Below are 13,522 nucleotides of genomic sequence, written 5' to 3' on the forward strand. Positions count from 1 at the left end.
TATGTTGGACACTGCTCACAACAACATTGGCAATATTCAGTAACATATTTGTAAACTGCATTAATGATTTTAAAATCTAAGGCAATCTCCTTCTTTAAGTGTTAAATAAAGTCTTCAGAGCCTACTGTACTATGTGTGCTTTTTTCCACCCCCAAATGCTAAACAACACAGTAATACCTTCAAGGCATATCTAACAACCAGATTATTCCAGTTTAAATTATTTAAATTAAACAAAATACTGTGGGGAGGGGAATAATTTTTTTTTGCCTAAACCCTTCAAAAATTAAATTGATATACTGCCACGTTTAGACCATGATATGGGATTTTGGGCTTTTCCCCAAATAGTGAGAGATGAGCAAGCACTTGAGTCCAAATGTCATGATGCATGAATATGCATGTATATGTACATACGAGCATATTAGTTCAGAATTCACATTCTGAAATATCCATGTTCAAAAGAGAGATTGCTTCAATTTACTAAGACCCCTTAACTTTTTAAAATAGCATGCAAGTCTCATGCAGTATCCCAGAAGGAACATATATACTAATCTATGGCTACATACGTACGAAGACACTGTCATTGCACACTACACTGCACACAAGTGGCACGATCGAACGGTGCTCCAAAAGAACAGTGTCCAGCTACCTGAACTAATTCAAGAGATGTACTGCTACTACAGATATTCCCTGTGGGTCAGACACCTAGAGGATAACGTAATCAACATGTCATGCAGTCTCATACTTGACTCAAAAACAGCGGTGTTAATCTGTGTACACAGCACTGACAATGACAGGCACAAAGACATTTTCTTGATTACATGGTTTATTCTGTCTTATGCACGTAAGCGTATTTTGACTGTGAGTGTATGTAAACACATGCTATTGCATGTATAGAAAATACAGACTGTAATCCATCACGGATGCTGCATGGTATTATATTATTATAAAAACTACTCCAAGTTTACAGCTTGCATTGTTCACGAAGGTCTCTTAAATGCATAAGAAAAAAAGACAAAAGCTTAAGAAAACTACGAAATTAACCCATCATTTAGTTCTATGAATTGTACTAGACAACAAGAAACAAACTATTCTTTTGCCAAGGATAAGTATAGTAAATTGGCACCATGATTTTTGGAAGACACTATGGATGAGGTGGGGGAAAGCATACTATTGCAATAGGATTTTAATAGGATGCTGCTCCCTTTCTGTCAGACAACGTGTAACTTATGACATGCTCCAAAAAACACACTCACCATTCACATATCAGGCAATTAATTGAAAGGAACCCAGAGAAAGCAAAAGAAAGAGTAGGTAAGGAGTTAGATGTAACGAGTATTATAATACTTTAAAAAGGACTGTTTTTCAGTATAGAAATACATATTAACACATTTAAGGTTAAAATATTCTTTCTCCCATCCTAAATTTCCATATTTTTACTTCTAAGTACTCTTGGACTTTGAAGAATCAAACGGACGAGCAAGAAATGGAAGAATTTCAACCATCAAACTTTTCATTTGAGAAGTGAGAGTACAACTAACAGCTTAAAAGCTACATTTTAAAATATATTATCAGAGTACTCAAGAAGATATTGAGTAGTGACCTGGTCAGGTTTCACTGAAACAATAGCAAGCATTGTATGGCTTTGCAAGTATTAAGGATCCTCTTCAAATAGACGGACTTCTGTCAGGGACACTGTGTTTGATTTATGAGATGTGGTACTCATTAGCAGTTGTACCAGGGCAGGGATCCTGCATTATTACAAAGACAGCAGAGTAAATGTACTCTTTGTTTTAAACATTAAAAATGGAAGTGTAAATAGAGTAAACGCATTTTACAAAGTAAAAAATTTAAGTAGCCAAATGAATGGCTGAAAACTATTAATTTAGGAAAATAAACAAGTAAGGTTGAATGAGAAAGTCAGGAGAAGGGGAGATACCCCATAAAATACTTACTGTAGTTTTCCTGACAGTCTGGGTGACATTTTTGTAAGAAAATAAAACTAAACATCTTTAACCAAATTCCACTCTATACTAAACTACAAGCAATTCCCAAATGAAAAAGTCTTGTATGCACCACTTAAAGGTAGAATAAGCAACAAGGCTGTTTTACTTATTTTCTTTTTATGTAGCTTAGGGTGATGCCTTGTACATGTGCAGAGAAGGACCCTGATATGGTTTGAATGAACAAGTGATGGAAAAACAAAACAGTTGACTATGAGTACATAGTATATAATATGGAACAAGAAGCAGCGCATTCTTGAATAAAAAGAACAGTATGAAAAGAAATTCTTGAAGGAACTAAGGGCAAAAATTGCTATGGTTCAATATTTGTTTGTCTTGACAGGTATCACCTGAGAGAGAATTATGGAAACAAAAAAGGAACATTGTTTGAAGAAAAATAAAAGACAGCATTAGAAAATCTTAACAACTCAGGCATCAACAAAGACAAAAGAAGTTGAAGAGAAACAGAGCATTATGCTGTCATGTAGTATGGAATTGTTATCACAACATTAGAAAGCAAGGTAGAAACACAATTTTTTTTTTTTTTTCAGTAATTGCAAAGCTAAAAAGAAACAGTTGGAGGAACACGCAAACAAAAAACACTCAGCTGCAACCTGTTTAATGTTAACACTGTTAATAAACACTAAAAGCATGAACAACAACATCCAGTGAAACACATTTTAAAAGAAAGGAGATATAGAGAATGAAACTGAAACAATAGGAGGCAGAGTTACAGAGAGAAAAATGAAAATATTCGAAGAAACTAAAGCGGATTTGAATATACATTTTTCTGAACTATGATCTAAAGAAATAAGTTTTGAGCCTCATCCTTTCCTTCAGAATGGTGTTATCTGGAAGGCAGGGGCATGCCTAAGAAAGGATGTACTGAAACAAGATCTGGTTATCAACATAACCAACCTTTTTATGTTAATTTTTTTTGTTTGGCTGATTGGTTTTCTTAGGATTACAACAAAAGCACATTTTAAAAATCTGATAGTTGTTATATTAATGACAGAATTTTTTAAAACCCATACTGAATACTGCTAAAGTTTTTAATAAAATGTACTTTACCTTAGCTTTTCCTTCAAGGGCTCCTGTTCCAGCATAAATTTTACTGACAGAATCACCATTCACAGACCACATGGACCGGAAAACTTCCTGAAAGCGAGTAACCAACTGAGGCTTCTCAGCTAATCCTAATACCTCCAGTTGTTTTGTTAGCATCTGCAACAGTTAAAGACAATATTTGCAAAAGAAAAATCTTTAAATGTATTTAATAAAAGATATATCATATCTTTTCAGCATATATGCACACAAAAAAATATCTTTAGTTTATATGTATCATTCTGAACAAACTGACACCATGTCATCTTTGAAAGGCTGTATCATACATGTAACTTCAGCACCAGCATTTCATTTTCTTTTAAAGATAGGTAGCAATATAGGAAAAAATTAGGTCGTTGATTTGTAAATATTTTAATTTAAAAATTCACTAGTTACAAGGTAAGCTATTTTTGATTCTCAAGTCTTTCTACTTACATAATTCAGAATTAGAGGAATTCATGTTTTTCCCAAAAAAGTGTAACACCGAACACACTGACTTCTATTATCAAATGCAGCAGCAACAGAGCTCTGTGATCAGTGAAATAGCAATGGCTTCTGTCATTCACTCTTGTTTTCATGCTTAACACACTGCAATCTTTACCCTTACAATCAACATACCTGAATTAATTTTCCCTGATGCACAGTCTACGTTAAATGTGTTTAATTGTATACATATAATACATATAATGTGTTATTTTACATTTAAATACATTACTTAAATGTAGCATTATGCTCATAGATGTAGAATGGGACATTGTACCTTGATTGAAATCCTGGTTTATGGAATCATGATTATTTAAAAAAAGTCAAGTAAGTTTCTAGTGTTCGTGGCTACCAACATAATACTGAAAATAAATATCAAAAATTAAAACTAAACAGAAAAGCTATTTTCAAGAGCTTTTAAGAAATCTTTAAAACCTTGAGGTGTCCAAAGGCAAGAAGGAGTCGTCTAAAATGATGAACATAAAATGACATAAAGGCAAAATTCTGAAGGTTGGGCAGGAATTAACAAAAGTTACAAAAGGAAACTTGCAGACAAAATTAAGTAGAAATAAACAAGAAAAGAAGCTTCAGAAATTGGGTGCTTCATCTTGTAATTTTAGGTGGTCATCCAGAGCTCAGTACTTGCTATATAAATTATCTATCATGTTAAAAAAGTACAAATTTAAATATCTCATTTAAACAGAATTTTAAAATTAAGTAAGCAGCTCATGAGGATTTACCATTTTCCTTCTTATTAATTAGTTTTATACTTTTAGCTCTCATATTTTAGCTGAAATCATAATTTAGCTCTCACCAAGGAAAAATTTGGCACACCTGGTCTAAAAAAAAATGATATTTCATCCAGTTCTTAAAAGGATAAGGAAGGAAAAAATAGAGCTGCAAAGCTAAGTTTGCCATACAAGTACTATAATGCATCAGGAGTGTATACAGATTTGTTCTTATGCCATAGAAAACTACTGTATTATCAGTAAAATACAAGAGGCAATGTTTCTCATGGCTCATTTAGGATAACCTAATTGCTGGCTTCAAGCTTGCATTTCTGTCTACAGTGAACTGTTAAATTCCAGCAAACCCATTTCGGACCAGAAAAGACTTTAAGGTAATCATTTGTCTCTCCCGTGACAAAGTCAATACAGGAGGGACAGATATACAAACTACATAATGCAATACAATGCTGTGAGATTTTCAAAGCATGCCACTACTCTCTTCAACACACAGTGAACTAAAGCAAAGAATAAGAATTATTTTTCTTAATTTTAGTAATTAAAAGGTGTGACCCCCTATGGTACATGCAGAGCTGAAACAATGGAAAAAAAGGCATTAGATCTCTCAAATTGTGTTGTATCTGCTACTGTATGTGCTGATGTTGAACGTTAAGAGAAAAAATTTCAGAGTATTTGCATGAGGGTAAACAGTTCAGCATGCCGTTTGACTAAAACACCAACGAACTGGCAACAGTGTTCACTTGCTAAACGTAGCAGCAAAGCACTACATATTCCAGAATCAGAAACGATTGTTCTACAGCCAATGGATTTTGTAGTTCTCTCAGAAATTCCTCCCATAGATGCTAAAACAAGAGCATTTTAATTAAATAAAATTCACAAAACAAAAGAATAATCCTTTTACTTCGTTTGATGTGACAGCACCCATAGTTTTTCATTTTTAAACATGCTAAGGATTTTACCTTTAGGATCAAACTTAGTTTAAGATGAGCGGAGCTGTCAAAAGTTTTTCATAGCTACTCTTTTAGTGCAATCAGCACTGTTTTACTCCACCAATTCCTATCAGGTTCATGTGTTCAAGCTCTACTGTATAAGCTTGCAGGCTAGAACCTTTGTTTCAATAGCGAGCCAATATGCTGAAGCACAACCCTGCAGGAGGACTGAATCCCATGGCTAATTTCCAGCTACTCAATTTGAGTGTGGCCAAAGCCTCAACCATGACATCGTCCCATGAAGAATTCACAGCACAGTGCTGTGAAAATGTGAACACACAGCATTGGCAGATGCTAAGAACAGTAATCCTATATGCTGAAGAACTTCATCTAATAGAGTAACTGTGAATGCAAGTGTTTTTGTGAAGGACTACAACAGTACTACCTCTTCTAGAATTGCAAGCCTGAACCCTAACAGACATAAGAAACTGACACCTAAAAAAGAGTGAACGTCTTTCATAATGCTGCATGACTACTGTTTAATTACAACTACTACACAACTACTGCTTCTGTAACTACTAAGATCTGGTTGCCCCAGAACGAGAAAAGTATCATGCTATAAATGAAACATTTTAATTCATCTTTCATAGAGAAGGTAATGCTACTTTTACAGCCTAATTGCTACAGAAGCACCAGGAGGAGTTGTGTATCTGGACACTGTTTTTCCTACCTCTAAGCCAAAGAAAGCCTGCACGCTGTTTGTTCTATCCAGACAGTCCAAGCAGTTTGTTCTGACAGTACCGCTTTGAGATCTGTGCCAAGGACAACGAGAGACAGAGAGAGAAAACAACTGAAATAACTCATTTAACACACATATATCATCAACAAAGACAGGGACATCAAGATCTGAACCAGAATAGTAAATCAGGGTATTGTCAGTGCAATGTTACTGTGATCACAAGTATGTTTATAAATGCGTCAGCAATAGAGGGTTAGCTCCAATAACAGCAGTGAATTTTGCAGCACTGTTCACTACACAAAACTAATTTATTTTCTGCAAACAACATGAGTCTTTCATGCAAATAACATGAGTCTTTCTTCTTCAGTTTTTCTCAATTCTCCTTGCTTCCTTGGTTAAAGTGTTACGTAGGATTAAGTTTTCTTTGCAAACAATCCAACTAACACTTCCCAAGAATCTCAGAGGGAAATAATAACTCTTGGTTATAACAAAAATGAAAAAAAAAAATATTAGGACAGTTCTTAGATTTGTTTAACTAAACTAAAAGTACCAAGAATTTGTGATAAAACTAAAGCTGATTTCAACCCCTCATTACTTTCTCTTTCCTCCCCAAAGAAAAATGAAAAATAAGCCTCTCCCCTCAACAGATGCGTGAGGCCCATAGGCACTCTGAACTGCTCCCCTGTCTTTAAGAGAAGCCCATTAACTCATGCTATAAAGCTCTGAGAAGGATCATATTAGGCAACATCCATGTTCTTCTTGCCTGGCTACGAGTACAAAATTCTGATGGCTCTCCCAGTGATACACACTTATTCCTTATTTCCATCATTCCCACTACACACTTTGTCCAATTAAATCAGTAAGGCTTCATCACATTTACTTGGAGATCTAACCATCAATTGTAGAAAGTTTTGAAGAACTTTCTCCAAAATTATTTTTTTCATTACTAGCTCTTATTTGATTTGAAATACAAAGCAACTTGCTATCTGTGTTAGATAAAAACCTGACGTTCTCCAAAGGAGATGGTCCATGAACTTCTAAAAATCATCACTGTATCTTTTATTCACGCAATTCTTCAAGCTATCACAAGCCACAGCCTATTTTGCTTTCGTTCCGTTGTCAGTCTTTTTGATGGGTGATAATATTATTTGAATCTCCATCAAGACCAAGTGGTGTTCTTCCAATACAAAGTGTCACACCACTTTTAAAGCTTTTTGGAGAATGGTCAGTGACATTTTGAGGTGGACATGGGACCTAAGCACCCTCCCACTAAATTTAATCTTATTCAAGCCTACTAAAATCTGCCCCTGGGGGATTTAATCCCACAGCCAGGTTAGAGCACAGGGTGGCACTGGAACTCTCTTCTCCTCTCCCACTGCACTAGAAGATGAAACCCCACTGCACGTAGCTCAATCCCCTCACTCAACAATTCTCTTTCTCACAGAGAACACATTCAACAGTCTGCTCTGGCATTAATTAAAAGGAGGAAGGGTGTGGAAGGGAGAAGAGCAGGAATGTTGCCTACTTCTAGTCCTGCTTCCCTTTTCCTGCTGAGATAAGCACAGCCTTTGCTTTAGGAAGAGGGGTGGGGAAATAGGGACAGAAGTACAAGTACAGCAGGACTGGAAAGTACAGAGTGGGGCAGAAAACATGCATCCCATTCATACTTTGTGGAGAACAATCTCTCAAATGGGGGATCCAGGTGGAAACAGATTTAGAAGACGACTGCACTGACCATCAGCATTTACAACAAACAGAAAATGGTATGCTCCATCGCTGAGGAAAATGTGAATAACATTATACAGGAAGAGAGAAAAATGTTCATTCTGTAATCCCACGTGGGTACACCCAAGAAAAAGGACAATTGCCCATTTTCACCAAAATCATGAGGTCAAAGGCCTGAAATTAAGTCATGCCCCATCAATGTCTCAGAGATATTTTCCATTAAGATATTTAGAGCATACTCAGAACGAGACAAAATTTTAATGGAATAAAATAAGTGACTCATATTTCAGTTGTTAAGCATCATCTTGGATACAATAAAAACACAATAACAGAAGTAACATTTTTTTCTCTGATCTTCTTGCTAAGGGGTGAACCATAATTTAATTTGAAGAAATTTACAGAAGTTATATACACAAACCTTTTAACTTCCTTTCCATCAAAATAAAAAAATCCACACTCTAAGAATTTCTGGACTTGAGGTTTAAGCACACTGTGTAGTTTTTCTGCCTTTCCACCTTTAACCATTTGATGATAGTCAAAGTTCACCATTTTTATATCAGCTGAATGTTCAGATGCTTTCAAATGGCTCTGACATTGTAAAAAGAGAAGAAAAAAGTATAAATATACCAATATCTGAACGTATAGTAGTACAAGCTAAATAAGAGGCTACAAATATTTTTAAAGCTGTTCTATTAGCTATCTTGTTTATTACATGCTTTCTCTTACGTAAAACACAACCATTTTTATTACTATTGTTCAACAAATCACTCAGAACTGATTAATATTTCGCCTGTGTTTTTTCTTTTCCTTGTCACAATCAACATCAGTTTTTTCCTTACTATACCAGGGGTCACCAAGACAGCCTCTTCTACTGTTAATTTGCAAAGAGCTGTTTCAGTGGAAACCCCTTTCACTGCCACTCACCATTTTAGACATACCTGCAAGCAACAGGGACTGAGCAAACACTCCATGAACTACTACTGAAAAAAACAGACAAGCTGTGGAGGGTGGCTTGAGCAAAACTTTCCCTAATATTCCCTGAAAAATCTTGAGTGTCCACCCAATCTTTGTTAGCAAAGCTATGATCTACATTGGGCATTGATATGCATCTGGGAGCACTAATGTCTCCTACCAGGATAGCTGGATACAGAAATGATACTAGTGAATAGCCTAAGATATTCAGCCATTACAATACAAAGGGAAAAGGAAAAAGGGAGAGGGAAATAACAGATGGCTATTGACATGTTCTCTGGCTTCAGACAGAACTTCTCAAATTGTCAGTATTTATGGACTACAATGTGACAGTTATTTTTAACCTAATAAGTGGGAATTCATGAAAATGGCCACTTATAGTTAACATCTTCTGAACAAACATTTCTATTTAATTATGAAGCAGCTTTTATGTTTAAATTGAGAATTAATTTGTGATTATTTTTTTTTAATATTAAGGAATATATCCAGGAATTCCAAGGGAAATATTTTTAAAAGAACCATCACAGTATTAAATACCATAAAGTATCATATATTTATTCATCAATTTTATAGCGCAAAAAAGATTTATTTTTTAAATAAGCCACTAATAAGCATGAAATATGAAAATAACTGAAAATCCCTCAACATTGTCTATGTTGCTGTTATAATTTTTCAGTAACCAATCTGAACATAATCAAACACTAATTGTATATAGAGCTTTTAAAAATTCATTTCACGTTATGTATCTTAAGCAGTGCTTTTATGATAAATACAATTTTAACCACAAGTGGTAGTTGCTCCAGAGCATAGCACACCTGCTTCATTTTTCAAAGGCTATATAAAAGCTTCATCGCAAACAGGCAAATTCCAAGAATATGCACAGTGAGAGAACTGTCATACTCACCTGAAAAGCTTTGCTGAGCATGTGCTCCCCTTCTTTTGCCCCAAGTAAGTTTACAATAATTTGCTTGCCATATAAATTTTTAAGAGTTTGGAAATGCCTGTTAACAGAAGAAAAATTCCACACTCATCTTCTGGCATGCAGAAAATTAACATGAACACCTGCAACACTGGCTGAGACGCTGCAGAAATGTGCTGGGTATTCTAATAACTGCCGCAAGCCTTTTATTATATCATGTCCAAACAAATCAGTATAACTCAATAGCAGCATACAACCATTGACTACCATTTAATTAGGATAATAGCACCAATTTAACAACATACATTTAGTTAAAACCATAAGGCTGTGAAGCTGAAGTGTCATGGCAGGAATAAAATCAAAATATAAATTTTACTTTTATACAGCAGCTGACAAATAGAGGTTATTCAATGTAAACATGCTATAATTTTTGGTTTTAATTTAACGAAGTATTTCACTATTTTAAATGTTCTTCAACCTTTTCAACAAAGCACTGAAAGGCACAATCAATCCTGTAGAAGTTTGAAAAAAAACTGCCCAGGCAGTTTGCTGCTTTGCTGAATCACACATTTGTATAGACAAAGCCTCCCGTTTGGAATAACACATCCCATCCCTCTGATGCATCACTTATGAGATGTTTGTAGTGCATTGACAAAAATTTAAGGCATTTTTTCACCTGTCAAAAGCTGGTGCATTCGCCTCAAAACCCCTTGACATTCTGACACGATGGGATCCCACCTGTGACATGAAGATTACATTAAATTATTGGTCTTTACACATTTGATTAATCATTCTTCAAAGACCTGTTTTGATCCTAAATATGGCCTAAAAATTCATTTTGCTTTCTAAATGAAATCTCAAAAATTTACTCTGCTTGCTGTGGCGTGCATTCTTTTTATAGGCTTTTCTTAAATTCCTTTTCTTTTTTCTATAAAACACTTCTTTTATTTAATATACTTAGTCATATCATCTAATTACTTCTTGGTTTGAGTAAAAAGGCATGTAAATGTTTCAGCAGTTCTATTGCAAAATGCTTATATGTCTGGTTTAAAGAACCTAGAGTCACTGTGAGGCATGAACTTTTTTTAATCTTCCCTCTAAAAATTGTATCACAGTAGTAGTTGCTGATACAATCCCTCTTTCAGGAAAACTGGAATGAAATTACATTGCAGTAACTCTCGATCCATATTGACTACTTGAAAAGACTTATCCTTAAGAAGAATTCGGAAGAAAACAGTCTCTTTGGGTGCCCTTAGATAACCTATTTTAAAATAGCAATTTAAATTAAAACAGAAAAACTCAGAACTTCAAAGAGAAAACATCTAAAAAGCAATGGACATTCAAATCTTGTGCAAAACAGCATTCAGAGACTTGAGAGTAGCAGGCTTGGTGAACTAAACAATATCACCAACTTGCTCCCAAAGGATAGCCTCATCCTGACAGGTAACTGTGCAGAAGAGCCTAAATGCTACTGTAAGATGTTTAAAAAGACATGAATAAGAATTATCTGTATAATCTAATCTATCTCCTGCTTACCTGCAGGCCTGGCTGTTCCCAAAATAATGGAACAGATCCTCGAATCTGAATGAAAGATGACACAGAGTCATCTAAAAATATCACCTGTTTAGAAAAAAAAAACATAGTATTAATAGGTATTACGGAATGTAAGGTTTTAGGTTTTTTAGCCTTAGCTAAGCACAGAGTAAATAAAATATATGTACATATTACATATTCCACACTATAAGCTAAAATATTGTGTTCCCTAGACTTTTCTCTCCATCCCCTCTGAACAATTCATAAAAGAAGTTCTGGCACTCTCATGCTTCCTTGCAGAATCATGATTCACAACGTCTAAGAAAATACAGCAAGCTTTTATTACTTGGGCCTGAACGACTTCTGTGCTAAGAGTAACTTGTTTTAAAAAACTTGTTAAGACCTTCCCGTAGGAACAGTTAAAATGGACGCCAGTGCACAGAAAATAACAATGCAGCCTACTCAGAACACCTGCACAGATCTTGTGCATCAGAATCCAAAATACAGTGGCCAAATTATATGGTCAAAGTATACAGGAAAGGAAAACTTATGTGGAATGATATGCCACAGTCATCTAGTGACATTAGCCTGCCAGGAAACTTGGACAGAGAAACTGTAACAACAGCATTCTGACTAAACTCCTGAAATTGGATGTGCACAAGCAAAGCCCTTCCTGGATAAAATCCTACTGATGTCACCTAGGCTTTGCAAAGAGTCAGTGAGTCAACCAAAGATACCTACTCACATGAATACAGTTGCAGGAACAACAACTTGATAACTAGGTTATCATAAGAACTGAGCAAAGAAAGGCCAGCAAAGAATGATTCTTGCATTTCCGTATAATAAGGGCACAGATATGCAATCAAAGGCAGCAGAATTACAGTGGCTTTAAAAACTACCTTTCGGAGAATCTGTGTTAAATAACCATAGGAATGCTTTTATCTTTCCTGAACCACAAGGTGCCATGTATTTGCAAAAAATGTCTTTTGCTTGTTTCTAAGGTCTTTTACTATTAGCTCAGGCCAAAAGAAGTACACACTCACCTACAGCTCAGGCGGCTAAAAGGAAGTACAGCCACCTACAACAGTTCAGCTGATGGATAACAGCTTCTTAAGCTGTTGAAACTCAGACTCATGCATGCCCTCACCCTAAGCTACACTAAAAACCAAGATCATCAAATTATGTAACCTACTTAGAATCCTTATTTAGCTGTAAAAGAACTATTCCAATACCTGTTGGTTACAGACTTGACTGGTGATCTGTTGATTTAGGGCAAAAAATATCCACACACATGCTTATCTTGAGTTCATCAGCCCAGCAATGTGCAACTGTAGACTAACATACCTGCTCTGTTTCAACAAAATTAGCAACATGACCATCATCGTTTGTTCCCCGGACGTTAAATCTGGTGCCAGCCCGTTCACAGCTTAGTCGTGAAATGAGACAAGCCTTTGCCTGCTTGTGAGCTGCATAAATTGTTCTTATCTCCACTCCTCCACACATGAGACGTAACAACCAGTCATCACAGTTCACACCATAGTGCTTCAGATGTAAATGCAGTGACTGGTTCCTATCAGGAAAAAAAAAAAACAACAACAACAAAAAAATAACTGGAAGGAAATAAAATACAGTTCAATTTGTTAAGCCAGCTACTAACTTCTTATATGTTATGCCTACTACTACAAATAAGAAAAGGAAAATAGGCATGTTATAATTTTATGATACAACTCTTATTTAAACATACTTGAAATAGCAAAGTTTACAAGACAGCAGTTTAAATGTTTGCACAATAAGAATATGGGGTGAAGTCATTAAAATTAATGACCTTAAAAAAATAACCCTTATAGCCTCTGCTCTTCACCCAGGAAAAACCGACACTTCAAGCTTGTTTATATTTCTCCACTCAGCCTTGCTTTGAGAAGCCAAAGATTACGGACTCTGGGAAAAGCAAGCCAAAATTCCAGTTACAGGGTTACTTTTTGTGATGGGTAAAGCATCATTCAATTTCACAACACCACAAAATAAAGCTAGAAAAAAAATTCTTGTCAACATACATTGATTATTTCTATTATACGTCACCATAACACATCACTTGCCCAGACATGCTTCCAGGAATACATTCATAGGCAACCAATTTTCAAATTTCTGTAAATATCAGGGTTAAGTGTTGGTACATTACATACTGCATATCCCATTCTCTAATACCAATTACTGCTCAAATGAAAGATCCACAGTTTGGATACACCTGTGCATTAAGTAGTACCAATCAACACTGTAGTAAGTAAATAAGACCAAAGTTTGAGTTTTGTGAGTTTTTTTGTTTTACCTCACTCTATTGGGGCTTGGCTTTTGATCTTCTTTGGAAACATTCA

At 35.4% G+C, this 13,522-nt stretch overlaps 1 protein-coding gene across 13 annotated transcripts in view; it reads right to left on the reverse strand.

The window, feature by feature from the left end:
• Window positions 1-13,522, reverse strand: part of SYNJ1 (synaptojanin 1) — a 67,292-nt gene that overhangs the window by 39,137 nt on the left and 14,633 nt on the right. For all 13 annotated transcript variants that reach the window (XM_087756545.1, XM_087756537.1, XM_087756540.1 and 10 more), the window contains 7 exons: window positions 12,495-12,720; window positions 11,154-11,237; window positions 10,294-10,355; window positions 9,603-9,699; window positions 8,145-8,314; window positions 5,993-6,074; window positions 3,072-3,224 (listed from right to left, as the gene is read on the reverse strand). In XM_087756545.1, coding sequence (XP_087612671.1) covers window positions 3,072-3,224; window positions 5,993-6,074; window positions 8,145-8,314; window positions 9,603-9,699; window positions 10,294-10,355; window positions 11,154-11,237; window positions 12,495-12,720 — 874 coding nt within the window. The remainder of the gene's footprint in view (window positions 1-3,071; window positions 3,225-5,992; window positions 6,075-8,144; window positions 8,315-9,602; window positions 9,700-10,293; window positions 10,356-11,153; window positions 11,238-12,494; window positions 12,721-13,522) is intronic.

This window comes from Nipponia nippon, unplaced genomic scaffold, assembly GCF_047370975.1.
Source record: "Nipponia nippon isolate SJK-2023a ecotype South Korea unplaced genomic scaffold, ASM4737097v1 scaffold_2, whole genome shotgun sequence".
Lineage (NCBI taxonomy): Eukaryota > Metazoa > Chordata > Aves > Pelecaniformes > Threskiornithidae > Nipponia > Nipponia nippon.